Below are 18131 nucleotides of genomic sequence, written 5' to 3' on the forward strand. Positions count from 1 at the left end.
GTGGTGAAATCTACCTCTCAAGGGCTCCCGAATGTTGGCACTCCTGCCACAGCACTCTTGGTGTCTGCTGGGTGCCCCCAGCATTGATGGGGCTGGCCCATGTGACCACAGGTCCAGCCCACAACATCGTCTACTAGTGTAGAATCTCTCCTACTGTCGTGGACCTGTGCTGCTTTTGTAATCTGTTCATATCTTTGACAGCATGCCGAGATGGGCGCATGTTAATTTCAGGTTTATTTGGACAGCAAGAAATAACAAAAGGTAGGTCATGTGTCCTGTTGGAAACAGAGCGACGCAGTTCAGTCTAATGAAGATTTAAAGACAAAATGATTTAAACAAATTATAATGTAAAACACAAGTATCCTTACAAAGATAATCGTTTTCATGTAATTAAATTATTAATATAAATACATAGGTCAATTAAATATAAACCGTACAGAAGATTTTAATACATAGTGAATACGTTCTTGAAGCCGCCTTCTGCTGATTCTACTGCATAGAACTACACATCCTTCCACTTAAAGATGGCCGCTTTATTAACGTGCCGCACGGTCCAACTCGCCAATACTTGCTTTCGTCTGTTGCTGTGTGTCACAGTCATCTGGTCAGATTTTGGTACTGTGGCAAGTAACTTCCTGGCCTGCCGGCTTTGGCTTTAGTGCGCATGCTCAGTGAAGGGTTGTCAGGGGTGACGTGTCTCAGTGACAGCCTGGCAGGAAGTGGCGGTATAGGAAGCATTGCTAGTCCCCAAAACCCTCACTCAGCGCCCCGGGCTACCTGTCGCTGACTCTACGGGGATCATTGCAAGATTGTCTAACGCAGGCCTCGGGCGGAGTCACCATGCTGAAGAAAGTGGACAAGAAAGACGAGGAGTCCGGTGAGTGCGAAGGGGCTCTTGGCTCCCCAACGTGCATAAAGTGCCCCGCCTCCCCCCACAGCACTGCTATTCCCCAGCACACAACTTGCCCGACTGCAAACCCATGACAGACATCACTCTGGCTCACCTGCATGCTGCACCACTCCAAAAACATCACTGTGCCTTCCCATCACACCCACTACATGTTTCCGAACCCACCACTGTATCCCAGGGCAGTATCCAGCAACGTTGGGGGCGAGGGGGGGCACCAAAAAGTCCTGAACCCCCCCCCCCCACTCCACCCAGCCAGTGCGCGCGATTCCATACAGTCTCATTCGCGCCCCCCCAAAATCAACCTTTTTGGTAACATTACTGGCAGATGGCACTTTAACACATACACATAAGAAAAAAATAAAACTGAAAGAAACTCATCTGTTAGAGCTCTGTCCAGGCTTTGTAGGGCAAAATACATGCAAACCTCCTCATTTGCATATGGGTTGCAACAACAGAAGTGACTTCACAGAAAAGGCCTTTGCAAGGAGCATCATCAGTCTTTGATACTTGGAGGCACCATGGACGTGACTTTCGAATAAGTTGCCATAAGCAAAATGGCTAAATTGCAACTTTTATAATATATAGAGCAACTCTATAGTCATTAGGCTTTTTTAATAACAGCATGATATAATAACGTAAAGCTATATAGTGAATCACTTACAGAGCTGCAGATAAGACACTGTGTGATTACATGTTTTGTCCAGGATCACACACTTTGGTTAAATTGTGAAACCAGGATGTGGACAATTTAAGCAACGGAACACATCTTCCCAAGTTTAGTTGATATTGATATTTATTAAGGTTTTGCTTTGCATTTCATGTGCTTAAATACTACTTTATTTATTTATAGTACTGCCTTGGAAGCTAACCACATTACATAATAAATCAACTATTGACTAGATGAATAATAATAGAAATATATGTATAGAAATATAAGAGTATGGCGTTAGTTGTATTTTCAAAACAAGCACCGGACGTTGCCGGCCAATAGCCCAAAATTGCGCACTCAACAGGATAAAATCCTTAATTAGGATTTTATCCCGTTGAGAGTGCAGTTTTGTGTTATTGGTCGGCAACGTCTGGTTCTTGTTTTGTGTTTCATATTTTGGATCCCAAGTGGCCTCGATCTTCCCAGCTGCACCTGAAGCACCTCTTACTAAACCACATACATTATCTACAGTCCCCTCAACATTGCAGACAGAAGCAGTATTTTTGACACCTTGTTGTGCCTCCCACTCCACAATTTGTCTTTAGTTGTATTCTCCCCATCCTGCAGCCAATATCTCAATAGCATCATGCTGATTAATCCTAACAAATCCCCCATGGGATTTAATGCCATTATTTCATAAAGCATGCAGCATTATGCACCCTTCTCACTTCTGATCACCTCCATTCACATTTAATAAGGGACAGAAGTCCCTGCTAATATTACCCCCTGCCTCCCATCAATGTCTAATGGCTCCCATTGTAATGCTCTGTGCCAGGACTATGAGGGTGCTGAGCAGTAACGGCCTTCTCCGCACCCTGATTGTCTTGCCAGCGAGACGGTGCCAAACGGAAGAGGTGTCCCACTGCCAAATGTCCCGGTCTGGATCTGAAAGAGCCACTGGGGGGAGCTAGCTGACCCCTGCTTGGTAAACCGCTGCTGTAGCCCTCCTTAAATCCACCCTTAAACACTGCTCCATCCAACCATTACACTATACCCACACAAGCACAGCTCTGTGCCCCCAAAGCAATATGCCTTTCCAACACACAACTGCCCAACGATAAACACAGTACTGTGCCTTCTCAGCACACCCCTGTCTAACTACAAACACTCTGCCTTCCCACAACTGCAATATGCCTTCCCAACATTGCACTGCCAAACGATAAACACTGCATTGTGTCTTTCCAACACTGCCTGCCAAAAGACAAACACAGCACTGTGCCTTACCAACACTACACTACAAACACTGCCCTTTGCCAACTACATTGTATTTTCCCAGCACTGCACTCCCCAATTACAAACGCAGCACTATGCCTTCCCAGTACGCTGGTCAACTACAAACACAGCACTGTGCTGCCCTAATAGACAGCGCCACCAACGTTTTTAAAGTGCTGCCTTTTCACCATAGTGGGATGGTGCGAGAGTGCCTACGAGTGGACGTAAACACAAGTAAATTTCAAGCTGCAGGACACCGATCAGTAGGTGCATGGTTGTTGGCTAAGGTGATACTTTGAATCGGACATGCGTCCCATTTGAATTCAAATGAAGATATGGCATTTATAACGCCCCGTACACCCATGTTTCTCCTGACAAGATTTTCTCCCTTGTGGTTTTATACATTCTCTGTCCTGAAGAATTTTGGGTCGGGTAGAGAGGAGGGACCCAGAGCCGAAACTCGAGTTGACAAGAAATCTGTTATGTTGTTGTAATTTGGCTTTCAGTTTTCAATATATGGCAATAGTAAATGTAATTAAATACAGCTGGTCTTTTGAAGCAAATAATTCAACGCACTGGGTTCTGTAGTGACGGAAATTAGAATGAATTATTGGTCCGGTCTTGTTTCTCACGAGTGAGGGTGGTATGATTGTTTTTGAGTTTGGAATGATTGGGTTGATTGTATGACCAGTTTACAAGTAGGGAGTATGCACTTGCGCTTTAACATAATTTGATTATGCATTCCGTGATTTTTCATTTTTGGAATGTATATTATTTGTATGTATATTTGATTGAATTCTTCAGACTTGAGTTCAATACATTAATTATGCATTATGAATGTTTTTTTCACTTAGGTTCACTTGAATAATGTTCTGACATTAATTGTTCTCATGTTAAAACAGTGGAGGAACCTCTGGGTTTATACTTTTCCTGTTAGCCACCCTATCTCTGTATTAATTTGCCAACGCAGAGATGACTGGCCTCATCTATCCATAACTTCAGGAAGAACTTGAAGACCACACTCTTCAAAGAACATCTCTCTGATTGCTCTACTCAAGCCTACTTCTCCTATTCCCACGCCCCACCCACGCATCAAAGCTACTCTGTTATCCCAACACCCTATATGTAACCTCCTGGGTGCGTTCTGCTGCTTCCCTGCTAGGTTTAGTAATCACATAGATACTGTTCAACTACAGACACCGTACCTTTCCAACACACCACCGCACAGCTTCAAACCCAGCATGCTCCCCACAACACGCCATTGCCTAACAACGCAACTACAAACGCAGCACAGTGCCTCCCCACAACCATAGTACGGTTTATAGTGATTATTTCGAATGACATTTTTTCGAATGCCATTATGTCGAAAACATTTCACCTAAAAGAAATATTTCGAATGTCTTTTTTTTTTAATTTTATTTTTTAAATGGGGCGGGAGTTCCCCCAACCCCCTGTTTTTTTTTTTAACCCTTTTTTTTTTACTTACGAAACAAACCAAAAAACTATAAACTAAAAAAAAAAGAAATTGGCAAAATGTTTTTGACATAATTGTATTTTGAAAAAATGACCGGATACCCCATAGTACAGAGCTCGAAATTAGGATTGGATAAACAGGAGCTACAAGCAGTTCCTGGGATCCAGCAGTAATCGGTTCACAGGAGCTACCGGTGGAGAACGAGGAGCTAGTACATAGCATTACGCAAAACTAACTAACGCATAATTGTTTCCATTATGCTTAAAATGGTGTTTCCTAATGTTTCTTTTTAGATTGTCCCAAATGCACATAGTTGTGTTTAGTCAGGATCAGTTTGCCTGGTGCCCTAAAGAAGCTCTTGGTAATTGTCGGTTTTATGCTAACCATGCTCTTCTAGGCTATATATGGGAGCTAAATAGCTCCCAGTTCCCGTTCAGTTTCGAACACTGTTTAGTACTGTGCTTCCTTATCTTTCATCTGTACCCAGTCCTACAGATAAGGTATGTAACGGCCACTTTTACTCCATAAATAGTAGTCAAATATTTCCCAAAAATAAAAATGGTTAAAGGACGCATATGACCTTGAGCCCCATCTTTTACTCACACAGCTCCATGGATATGTTTGGACAAGCAGTGCACATAGTACCACAGGGAGAAACTGGTATTATGTGTGATCGGAAGAAGTAAACCTGCATCTTTTAATCTGTATGCATAACTAGGTGCAAAGAAAGAATTATTCCAAACATTCCGGTTTGACAGTTAAAACATATTTTTACTCACTCATTAAATACTCCCTTTGGGAATTGGACTTACATTTTTACTTCCTAAAAAATCATGTTACACCCAACTTTAAAACATAGGGAGTAAAATACTGCCACTTCAAAATTTTATCTGGAGCACCGACTGTACCTCCACAACAATGTGCCTCCTTTGCACAGCATATCCAATTTAAGTACAGTTCAGTACCCCCATGAACACAGCACTATACCTCTAGAAACGCAATATTGTCCATTAGAAGGGAGCTCAAGTTTATCCATGTACATCTCACCAACTTGCAAGCAGTTCCTACAACCACAAAATGTACCCCCTTTAAAACATGACTGTCTCCCACAAACAGCCCCACTTTCCACACTATGCACGCAGATACTGTCCCATCCAGCCCCCAGATAAAGTGCATATTGAGCCTTTTCATGCACCTAAATCTTGTGAAGATGACACTTTTAACTTTAATGTGTATATTATTTACACAGGTTATCCACAGTAGCCCCCACAAATCATGAAAGCCAGTGCTGACATCCTACTGTGATGAGTCATGCTCTGATTGTTTAACACTCCCCTCTGTTGAGATTGAGATTCTGTGTGGCACTTGCAAGTGAATTAGTTAATGTTTTTTACACTCGATGCATCGTGAATATTTATTTATTTATGTTGTGCCACAACACGCCCATAGGCATCCGGGCCCTCACAACAAACTGACATGCTGTGCACATTTAGAATACTTTGAGGAACATTATTAGAGCTGGCATTGTTAATGAGCCTGAGTTGAAAGACTGGTATTGTAAAAGTGTGTCTTAGGCCATGGCTGCATTCCTATTTTCTGTTATTCTCCATTGCTTTCATTGGTTTCATTGGCTTTCATAGGGGCAGCAAGCTGCAGCTTCATCATTTTGTCCCAAGTTTGCTATGGGCGGAATTGATATTAATATGCATGGGTGTTCATACTCTGTTCTCTTTGTTTCAGAGGTTTTCTATTTGTAGATAGAAGCAGTTGTTTGCCGTTTACTAGGGAAAGGTGTGCAGGGTTTGAAATAGAGGACCGCTGGGAGCCATTTAGCTCCTGCTTGTGGCCTAAAAGTGCCTACTTAGCTTGACCCCAATAGCTACCAGGAGCTTTGTTTGGCTCTGTAGGCCAACTGATGCCAAACAACCACACCTATGTGAATTTAAGATTAAGGTACAAACGTTGGGCTTAGTGTTACAGCCGGTCTATCGGGCGACTTATTCAACATTAACTGAATGCAATAGATAACTATATGGTTGTACTTGAGTCCAAAAAGGGGTGACAAGAGACACCCCTCTAATTTTCACATTCAATGGTTAGTCGCGGGTCACTGGACTGATGGTAAGCCCCAATAAATCCGTCAAAAACTAGGGAAAATAATATGCCAAAGCATACAAGAAAAGCCAGGACACTGTGCCTTTATCCATTCAGCTGTCTTTTATTCTCATCTGTAATAAAAAAAGATGCCCTTCTAATTACGCGTGTTTCGGCCCCTATCGGCCTTTTTCAAATTAGGGCTAATCTAATCAAAGTAATAGAGGGTTCGGTTTTCAAAACAGTATTGTTGCATACATATTCAAAATAAATACAAAAGAGAAAGTGCAAATACATAAAAGGTAAAATAATGTAGTGACAACCAAGTAATTGTATAGATACCAAGCAAGAACCATCATTTGTATGATTTAAAAGAAATGTTGCAGAAGTACAATGTGTAGGTGGGCACCACGGTAATAAGATGCTTTAATATAGGTAATGTTTGTTTGGATAAATTGTTTGAATCAATGTTTTGACCTGTCTGTAAGAGATCCTATGGCATCCGGATCACACTAAACAGATTTGGAGAACAAGTAAGGTAATAATACTGTACTTAAGACTGGTGCTCTCAGTTGACCTTAAATAAGGTTGCACAGTTGTATATAACTCTTGCGTGAAGTACTTATAATGTCAAATAAATGTATCACCAGACGGTACATGGTTTTCAAGAAGAAATGTTTAATTCACATTTCTTGGTTTTGTATTTCTTAGTTAGTTCAAGTATTGCGAGGCAACTCGAAATAGATAGGTCAATTATTCAAAAAAGCACATATGCCAATGCATTTCAGTCTATGACCATCTTCAGGGCTGTACTGAAGTGAATATAGAATCTAAACAGTGTTAACATAATTTATTTAACGAAAGACACATAAATGCAATTCATGGTTCGGAAAAAAGTAAAGCACATACCCCAGGTAGATCCAAATCAATGTTGAAAATGCGGGAGGAAGGTAAAGGAAAGTGTGTTAGAATCGCCATATTACTAAGTATGTACAATTAGGTACCACCCTTGCATACAGCACCGTGTACCTGCTAAATGCAAGTTGTCCTCTCCTGTGAATGCTCTTGAAGAAGTAAACTATAAACCATCCCTACACTGGAGAAAAAATAAAGCTTAAATGCTATGCCACATGCGATACAGCAGGAATTATATATGGAATCAAATGTCCTTGTGGTTTGTACTACGTCGGACAAACACAACGCACAGCAAAGATCAGGTGGAATGAACATAGATCCTGCATCAGGAACAAGACTGCAAGTTCCGCAGTAGCGAGACACTGGCAGAGCAAACAACATAATTTGGCACGGATCAAATTTGTAGTCCTGGAAAGAGTCCAAAGAAGAGAGAAACATGAGGATCTACAAAAAAGAATTGATCAACGGGAAACATTTTGGATAGACAGACTGAGTTCCCTTACACCTAAGGGAATCAACGAAGAGATCAACTATATGTGTTTCCTCTAATAGGGCCAAGTTTACAGAATGTTCAGGAATATGGCTTTTCTCCAATGTGTTGGTTTCGGTAGTGAGGCGTTTTGGACTAAATTCCAATATTATTGAGGACACATTGAAAACATGTGATTGAACTTGATTTTGCATTTTTGTATTCTTGTACTTTTATGGACATGCACTGATTGTACATTGTAAATATTTTGAAGTTTTTGTTTGTTACGCAATTTACTCCTCATAGTCAGATTTTCGACCATGGCTAGCACTAATATAAGATTTGTTGACTTTATACAAATATGGCTAGCACTAATATAATATTTGTTGACTTTATAGAACACGTATGTGTTTATTGCACTTGGAAACCTTACTAACCACAATTTATTACTGAGGACATGTCCACACCCATGCATACCAGTTAGAGCTTCCAATAGCAACGTACAACACGCATCCACCTGAGGGCCATGGCAACAGTCCCGCGCTCCTGCAGGGCGGTGGGTCCCGAGGCGTACGTGAAGCGGCAAACGCGCTGCTGCTCGACGCCCCGCACATGTTCCCATGACAACCCTTAAAAGCATCATAGATCGCGCGCGGTTTACTTTCGCTTCCACAGCGAGCGCGATCGGTTCTGCGCGCGAGTCATACTTGTGCAGGTAAGAGCTCACTGATCTAATCCGCTTAGTTATGCATCTGGATATAGCGATAATACATACTTCCCCTCTGGTAATCAACAGGAACTTTGGAGACATTCTACAAGAGCATTCACAGGAGAGGACAACTTGCATTTAGCAGGTACAGGGTGCTGTATGCAAGGGTGGTACATAATTGTATATACTTAGTAATATGGCGATTCTAACACACTTTCCTTTACCTTCCTCCTGCATTTTCAACATTGATTTGGATCTACTTGGGGTATGTGCTTTACTTTTTTTCGAACCATGAATTGCATTTATGTGTCTTTCGATAAATGAATTGTGTTAACACTGTTTAGATTCTATATTCATTTCAGTACAGCCCAGAAGATGGTCATAGACCGAAATGCATTGGCATTTGTGCTTATTTGAATAATTGACCTATTTCGAGTTGCCTCGCAATACTTGAACTAACAAATACAAAACCAAGAAATGTGAATTAAACATTTCTTCTGGAAAACCATGTACCGTCTGGTGATACATTTGTTTGACATTATAAGTACTTCACGCAAGAATTATATACAACTGTGCAACCTTATTTAAGGTCAACTGAGAGCACCAGTCTTAAGTACGGTATTATTAACTTACTTTTTATCCAAATCTTAAAAGAAATGTTGACCAGGAAGGGGTGGAGAAGGGAGACATACATACAAAACAGGAGACAAAAAGAAAAAAGAAGAAAGGCAATCCATTAGTCACGAATGTTCCCTCATTAATGTGTACATAAAGGATAATTACAAATCGATGTCACAACTTACCCACACCGGAGGTCTATCGATTTCTTATTCTGAACAAATGTATTGGGTCCAAATCGATGTCACAACTTAACCACACCGGAGGTCTATTGATTTCTTATTCTGAACAAATGTATTGGGTCAGATCCCTTTGTTATCTAGACAGTTTCCAAAATAAAGATATAAAGTTGTCTTATTAGTTCAGAGTTCTCATTTATAGGGTGCTGCACTCTAGTTTCAGTGTGTGGTTACACTTCATTAATTACCTAATTAGTTGCTAAAGTTCAAGTGCTTAAATAGGCGTTTAATTTCTATATCTACAACATGCTATGAACATGATAATGAGATTGTAATTCCTCCTCACCAAATGCTTAGTATCCAGTCGTATTTTGAGCACTATGGTTTTCCAAATCCATTTAGTGGATCGCTAATATGCTTAAGCCATATTTAAGTTCCCCACGTTCAAGACGTTAAATCGTATTACCGTGTCGTGTAAAGTGTTCGTGTCGGAAAAGGGGGGGCAGTGGTTTTGAATGTCCTATGTGGTAGGATGGGGAAAGCTATTGAAAGAAGAGGGCTACCGTGTCTCATTCGTCGGTGTCCCACTCCCCGAGGACTCTCCGTTCAGGTGATCCTTTTATCACTGGTCCACCCCCAAGAACTGGATCAAATGGCGATGGCCGTGTCCTGGCCACCTGGATGACAGATCCCCTGGGACTAGCTAGGGAAATACCTTCAGGACTCTCACAGTACCCTCATTACATAGCAGGACTGCTATGTTTTGGGACAGTATCTGAACCTCTCAACAGAGCTGCTGTAATGAGGCAGCATTTTTAGCAAAAAGCTAACGCACTGAAGAAGTGTCTGTGCTCTTCTCTCCAATCTCCAGAGCTGGTCTGATGCACACTAGTGGATAGTGTGAGAAGGCTGGATTGTTGTGGTAGACTTCACACTATCCTACTCCAAATCATGCACTTTCTAAGACTTCTCCCTCTCCTAGAGTTCCTGTGTCGGAGTATGAAGATTCAGTGCTCAGCATTTGCACTCGACACTGACTACTCTTGGCGAGTAAGAAATGGTGCACTGTGTTTATGGGAAGAATTGAGGAAGTGAGTGACTTCAGTCTATTAGCTTGTAACTTGAAATGTGTACCACTGATGAAGATGCAGCTGGGTAGCACACACCTACAAGTTAAACTTGGCAGAATATTTTTTATATACATTGTTAGAATCGAGAGAACATTGATATACACCTGTTGTTTGTTTCTAATGTTTTAACTTTATGTATGCATGGGATGGATGTCAGAACTCTTTCTTGAATTTTGATTTGCTCTCTAATTCTAAAAATACAGAATAACATACTCCCATCTCAAAATATTATCTGGAGCCCTGGTTCCCATTACAAACACATACTGTACTCCCAATAGAGGCATAGTTACTCAATGAATCATGTTCCATACCCAAACACAGTGTTACTCCAAATATCATGACCCCCCCTAAAGTAGGCTTTGTGCTTGTTTGACTCGTTATCATGACATTGTACAATGGACAATTTCAATAAGTGCTTTATTGTACAGCCCATTGCTATCTTGTGGGTTAGGATGCGCTGTAGACGTAAAAAATAAAAGATACATTCTACCTCTGCAATCTAAACCTTTCCTTATTTTTAGGTTAAATATTGTTCAGACTGCATACTTGTTTGTAAAGGTGATTGGTTTGAGTTCTGTTTGAGGAACATTTTAAAACGGTTCGATGGACAGGTAGTATAGCTCGGTGGCAGCGCCCTCATCTTGGAAGCAGGTTGATGTAGAGCAACACAGTTTCGGATCCTGGGTCCGCGCTTAGAAATCTTTTCGGTATTAAGTGCTTGCTAAGTAACCAATTATAAATTAGAATTATAATTGCTGTCATTAAGCTTTGCTGGAGCAACTGCTCCTTCGTCGTATCGTGTGGCCTGCAAATGCATGATCTTTCCCTACCTCTCTTTAACCTTTTCCTTTCACTAATATCGTCCCAGGCGTTTTCAAGGTTGCCACCATCATACCCATTTTGAAGAAACCCAGCTAACTGTTTTTCTCCATGCTAGAACATGTAATCTTTACTTCTATCAGTGAGTACACGAAGGCCAACATACTTGATGACCCTATTCAATCTGGGTTCCACAGCAGTCACCCACATCTCTAACTCTGCACTATTTACCCCACACCAATGATTCCCTACACCCATCCCCCCCCAATCACAAAACCCAATCACCATCACCACATCACCGCTGTATTCCTTATATGGAAATATCGAAGAGGTCTTTCTCATTACCAGCCGGTGCAGGTCTTAGCTGCTTTATCATGGCTTTATAAAGGTTTGTAAAGCACATAGCAATGTGTCTGCTCCAGCCATAAGTATGTTCTTTGTATGTTTTCTTGGCAAGGCTTGTTCCATTTTCAATAAATTAATGCAAATGAACCTGGATGTGTTTAAATCTAGGACGTCAGTTGTATCTTTGACTAATTTAAGGTCCATTTATTTTATGAGCCATCTAATATTTTTGGTTTAACAGTCAAATGCTAAATTGTTCAAAGGGATGCACTATTTCAGACCGTGGGAACCAAATGGCATGGAACACTCATGCAGCCCTTTCCCTTTTAAATTTCCACCAATGCAGCAATGGACTAGTCTGACCAGTGCCACCTTGGTTCCAAGATTTCAGACCTTGGGAACCAAGGTGGCACTAGTACATTGCTGCATAAGTGGAAATGTAAAAGGAAATTGCTTGCGTGGGCGTTCCATGCCACTTTAATGTCAGTGTTGGTTCTACTGTTTTCAGATCTTTAGCCAGAAGTCTCCAATGGGTTGAGTAATGGCATAAGGGCGTAATCGGGGCCTGCGCTAGCAGCTGTGTAGTTATGGTTAAGTTGCTCAACCCATAGGGAGAACACTTTTTGGGCGGCTTATACCTTTTCCCCACCAGGACGAATCCTCACCAAACTTTGCAAAAAAATGTATATGTCCCCCTTGGATCGATTCTACGAAGTTTGGTGAGGTTTTGTCAGGGGGGGGGGCAAAGTTATGGGGGTTCTCAAAATGTGTGGTTTTCATCAGACGCAATGGAAAAGCTTGTGCTCGCGCATACAGCCCAAACCGCTGGATGGATTCTCACCAGATTTGCGGCACGAGCGACGGCTTGGTCCCGAAAGCGTGCTTTTGTACATTGGGTGTAAATCCGTCCAGTAGTTGTTAAAACCACCAAAAAGTGGGTCCAAAGAAATTAGTGACATCTAGGTTTGCTCCACGGACTCATTTCCTGATTCGGTCTGTGGACAGCCCTCTGGACCAGTCAGGGTCCGGCGTGATGTGCCCACTGATTGGATGGTGAAAATCGCGAGGTGCGTCGTCATCTTTTTTTTTTTTTTAAACTGCCGCCATGTTGAATCCTCCGACAGCCCCCGCTGGCTGTAGATAGTGTGACGGAGGAAAAGTCTTGAAAATACATTTAGGGTTAGTTGCTGGCCGAAAGAGGGCCTGGAAAGGGTGGGTGAGTGGAATAAACATAATATGGAGCTGTTTTTATAGTTAAAAAAAGGGCATTCAGGTGCTACCCAGTCCGCGTACACCGCAGTAGTCCACGGACAGCGTTGTGAGCAGACAGTTTGGAACGCTCATTTGGGGCTATTTGATTGTTGAAAGAGGGCATGGAAATGGTAGAGGAGTGGAAAAGGTGATATGGAGCAGTTATAATAGGTGAAAAAAGTGTTTGCATGGTCCGCGGTCAATTTCGGTGTCCGTGGACACCAATTGAATGCACAGTGTTCAAGGCAAGTTTTGTTATTTAAGAGTGTATTGTATGTATTTGTTATATGGTTTAATTATATTGTGGTCTGCGGCCATGCCCCCAAGAATCAGGCCACTGGCAACACATACTATAGTAATATGTTTATAGTAATTCTAGGGACAGTAGAGGGAGTAGAAAGAATTTGGTATTTATGATTGTAGTACAATTGAGGACAGTGCTTATGGAATATGTATTCGTTTACACTTGGTTCGGTTGCTTATTTGTACACAGTAGTAAAGCTGGAATCTCTGGCTCGTTTTCTGTGAAAATAAACAGTATAATTTGTTACGCAGGATAGTTGAAAAGCTTTAATTGCATACAATCTTACATATACATTTACTTTTTTTGACCCTCATAAACCGTACTTTCTGTGTACTGTGTTTGGTACAACATTAGTGCGTGCTACACTGTTGTTGTATTGACTTCAATAATCATTAGGTCATTGGGGAAAAAAGCCCTACGGGATAAAAAATAAACCGTAGCACGATTATGTAAGTGTGATAGTATGTTTGTTTTAAATGTGTTGTTATTAAGGGAATGTTTAAAGTAGTTAGAAAGCTGTTGGTGTATTCTAACTACATTAGACTTTAGAAGTTTTGTAGTAACATGAATTGTGATGGCGCATTTCAAGTGTATTGCAATGAAGGGTATTTTTCAAGTAGTTGGATACACTTTGACGTATTCTAACTATCTTGACTTTTAATAGTACTATTGTAGTATTATGGATGTAGTTGGATACCTATTGGTGTATTAGCCCCGTGCTACAAGGTTGTGGTGCTATGAGGTTGTGCACTCCGTAGTAGTCCGTGGACAGCGGCTATGCTATCCGGGTCCTTTGGGGATGCCTGGCATGGAAAAAGGACTATGAGGATTTACCAATGAGGTGTTCTGCTTGTGGTTTGCAGGAAGAGAGGGTAGTAGGTGTTTGTTGTGTGCAGGGAAATGGGCTGTGGCTATTGCTAGGAAGAACATGAATGTGTGCATGGTGGGTGATTGTGGCATGAATTCATTAAAAGGTTAAACTAAATCTTGTGGCATTTCTGCTACTATTGTATTTTAGGGAGGAGAAGTTAGTTGGTATATAGTTTTTGGGATAAATTGGGTGTGTTTATTATCATTTTGTCATAGTATGGCTCAATTTGAATGGCCAGATATTATTATTGTGTACTGTGGAAGAACCAGTTTGGGCCATGTGACTGCTTCATCATTGCGGTTTGCCATTAAGGATTTCTTGAAAAGATTAATGGAACGGTTTCCAACTGCAGATTATTGTTTCTGCAATGAATCCAAGGCAAATATGTAGTTGTCCAAACACATTGAGTCCAGACATGGAAAAGGCGAGGAAGCTGGTGAATAAAGATGTATGTGCTTTTTTTTTATATGCTTCAGGGATGGCCTCTTTTCAGAATGAAAATATCATGTTGGATGGTGCAAATAGTTTTCGGGTAGATAGAGTGAATTTAAATGATGCTAGGAATTACATTGTCATTTTCAATGTTAAAAATGCTTTGAGTAAGTTCATATGAACAACAAATGGTAAAATGTGGAGTGTATAGTAAATCATTTGCTAGTAGGTGTAGGATATAAAAAAGAGAAAAACAAAAAAAAATAGAAATCTGAAAAAAGGCTCTTCTTAAGAGACACAATTGTAGAATACATTATTTCAATTGGGTGTAAACCTCCCTACCCCCTTCAATTGGACGTCATGTCCATGGACACCACGGTAGTCCGCGGACGGCACGTGTCACATCAGGGTCTTTGAGGGTGCCAGACATGGGAAGGGGACTGCGGAGACCGCAGACAGTCGTGGATATCCACAGACATCGGGGGATCAGCCAATCAGGTTTCCGGGGTGTGGCGTACAGAAGACAGGGTAGCAGGAGTTTTGTTTGGCGAGAGCACTGAAGATGGCTATGGCTTTGAGGAATCGGAGTATCTGGATTTTGCTCAAATGCAAACCTTTTTCTCCAGGAAATTGTCATTGTCTAAGAGGGCAGTGCTACTTTATACATAACTTAATCAACCCAAGACGGACCCTTTCAAAGCTTTTCAAAGGACTGTATACCTGGTTTCATCCTTATTAGTGATCATCAGTGCAGTATAGTCCTGACAGCCTCGTGGTTGGAGCATTTGACCATGTTTTCAGAACAGCAAGCAAACATGGCATTTTGGCTAATTTGCATACCCACAATGCCTTGCTGTTGTGGCTCAGAACTGGGGGTGAACTTCCAGCGATGGCTACTAGGTGGTTTTGTGGAATGTGGGACTTGACTCAAATGGACTTTCCTACTTTCACATTTCAACCCACCGTAACTTTCTTGGTGCTGTGAAAAAATGGCCAAATACTCCAACCACAAGGCTGTTGGGACTATACTGCACTGAGGATCCCTAATGATAAGGGTGAAACCAGGTATGTATTTGTCCTGGCAGCCTTGCAAAGGTCTGCAGAGTCCTTTCAGTCCTTGGCCACACGCTCTGTTTTCAACCTACTTTGCCTTGGGGAAAGAAGGGGTTAACTCAACGAAGGAACCGGAGCCTGGAGGAGGTGCTTACTATTGAAAAGGACACTGCAATGCGGAGTATGCAGAGTCCCCCAGAGTCCTTTCAGTCCTTTGTGCTCCATCTGCGATCTGCAGCCTGTTACACTTATTGCCAGGAAGATTGTGGTTCCACTGTCTTCTACACACGCTGGGAGTCACGTGTGTTGGGTGCTATGGGGGTGAAGGGGAGAGTCGGACTTTGGCGGCTCCTTGAGCCATCGGGCGTTCCCTGCCCCCTCTTGGAGCTGTGACTCTCACTACATTCATTTTTTATCAGCGCAAGGCGAGACGCGTGTCTCTATTTTCTATTTTCACTGAGGCCACTTGTTTGCATCATGTGCCAATTTTCTACACCCTATGACTGTATTGCTCTGTTTTGTGACTGTTTTCTGCTTGCTGTGGTATAGTGGCACAGTGTTGCTTAATTCAAGTAAATTGTCTATCGAGTCACTGGGAGACTTCGCCTGAGGCTGAGAGGCTGCCTCCCCATGCCCTCCGTTCCTCGCTCCTTGGTTCTCCTGCTCCCTTGAACGTTCCTTTGAACTAGTGTTAATGCTAATATCTTAAGGCCTGTGGGACTCTGGAAACCATCTGATCTGCAGGACTCTGGTGGACTTTTAAGTCTTAACTGAACAAAAGCTGTTATTGCAGCAGGGGGTTGCAAGTCATTTATCTCTCTCCCGCTGTGGTAAAGTGGGCTGCGAGATATAATTATTTCTCCCACTTTAAGTCAACTAATTCTTTATTACTATCCCAGTGACGTCCTTAATACCATTTTGTATGTCTATGTTTTTTTAGGGCATGTTCAGTCGTGAGGTCATTGCCTGATTTACATTTTTTTTTTTCTTTTTTTTTCTTTTTCTAATCCGCCCATTGCTTTTGCCCCTTGTGAGCGGGGCTGCAAAGTTAGTCCTTGCCCTGCTTTTGGTGGGAAGTGCAGTCAAGGTGGCCTATTGTTTCTGCATTGCTGAGGGATTTGTATTCCAGTCTGGCATTGGGTCACTTGGGCACGACATGTGTGGTGTAACTAACTTTTTTGAACCATTTTCTGCATTGTTGCTGTTTATCTTGGGTTTTATCATTTTTTTATCAGCTTAAAGTGAGTTTTTAAATTGCAGGACAGCCTGACATTAGCCTTTAGTCAAAATTGTGCACGTCTTTGTAGTTTGTATATTTGTACATTAGCATATGTTGCACCGCGCTCCTACTTAAAAACTTGTGCCCTTGCACCCCTGAGTAGTCTTCATATTTGCATATTTGCACTGTGCACTTTGGCTGTGGCTTTCTCTGTTGTGCAGCCATGGCATTGGGTTTGCCCGGAAGCTGTTTCCTTTTCTCCTTTTATTTATTTTTTTTTTTTGTTATCCCTTTTTTCCCTTTTTTCCCTTTTTGTCTCCCTTCTCGTCTCTATATTCCTGTAAAACACCACAGTGCTGCCTGTGGGGCCAAGGTGATCCGTCTGGAAGATGATAAAGCGCAAACTAAGAGAGGAGAGCACGACGGCCATCAGTGCGAAAAAATGAATAAATAAATAATAATAATAATAAAAAAAACATAATAGAACATCTAAGACTATTACCAAACCAGCAGCTAGGGTCTTTAAACCCAGACAAAATGTGAGCCAACTTTCATTGGACTCTTACTTAAAACCTATGGCTGAGAATCTTCCTGACAGAATCCAAGTAACAGAGAAAGCCATTTGGGAAGCCGCCTCCTCAATTGGGGCTACCAACCAAATGGCAGGTGGGGAGATGGGAGTAAGCCTTCCTGCCCTTACTACCCTGCTCATGAAGAGCATTAATGTAGATGTTAGGGGGGGGGGTCTTCAGAGGAGTTACTAATTGATAATGGCCTCGAATTATCTAGCACCATCAATGCAAGAGCTATACTCCCAGCCCTCCCTATGACGAATGCTGAGTTTCGTGACCAGAGGTCCACAACCCCATTCAGGGATGATTCCATAGTATCATCCACAAAAGATGATGATAAAACCTGGTTGGAGGCGTTACTAGATAGTAAATTGAAGCCCCTAATCTCCCTATTGGACCCAAAGAGGGGTGTTCTGACAGGGTGCCCTCCCCCGGATGTGCAATGGCAAGGTATATTGGAGGCTACCTTTGCTTCGCTGGAAGCATTTAAAAAAGGGGTTATGGAAACCTTGATGATAATGGATGATTCTATTAGAGATTTAAAAACGAAAGTTAATGTTATCATCCAAAACAGCACTGGGAATGGTTTGCATATAGAGCTTATCATAACCAGGTTAGGTAAACGGATGGGCTAGGGGGAAGGGGAGGGTATTGCTGCCAGTTACACCCCTCTCCAGCACAATCTTACAGTGGTACCACCAAACAGTATTAGAATGGGGTTAGTTGCGGAAAAGTCAAATTCTTCTCTGGGTAACAACTTGTGTAGAGGAAGGGAGGGTGGGGGTGGTGTAGTACTTGATCTTCCCCTGCAGGCGGGCCCCCCCTGGTGGGTGTGATAATGGGAGT

General features: G+C 42.0%; 1 protein-coding gene across 1 annotated transcript in view; it reads left to right on the forward strand.

Annotated features, from left to right (window-relative positions):
- Window positions 1–564: 564 nt before the first annotated feature.
- COPG1 (COPI coat complex subunit gamma 1) overlaps window positions 565–18131 on the forward strand; it is a 569339-nt gene continuing 551772 nt past the window's right edge. Inside the window, exon 1 of the mRNA XM_069643344.1 lies at window positions 565–877. Coding sequence (XP_069499445.1) covers window positions 841–877 — 37 coding nt within the window. The 5' untranslated portion in view covers window positions 565–840. The remainder of the gene's footprint in view (window positions 878–18131) is intronic.

This window comes from Ambystoma mexicanum, chromosome 2p, assembly GCF_040938575.1.
Source record: "Ambystoma mexicanum isolate Mex_15411 chromosome 2p, UKY_AmexF1_1, whole genome shotgun sequence".
Classification (NCBI taxonomy): domain Eukaryota; kingdom Metazoa; phylum Chordata; class Amphibia; order Caudata; family Ambystomatidae; genus Ambystoma; species Ambystoma mexicanum.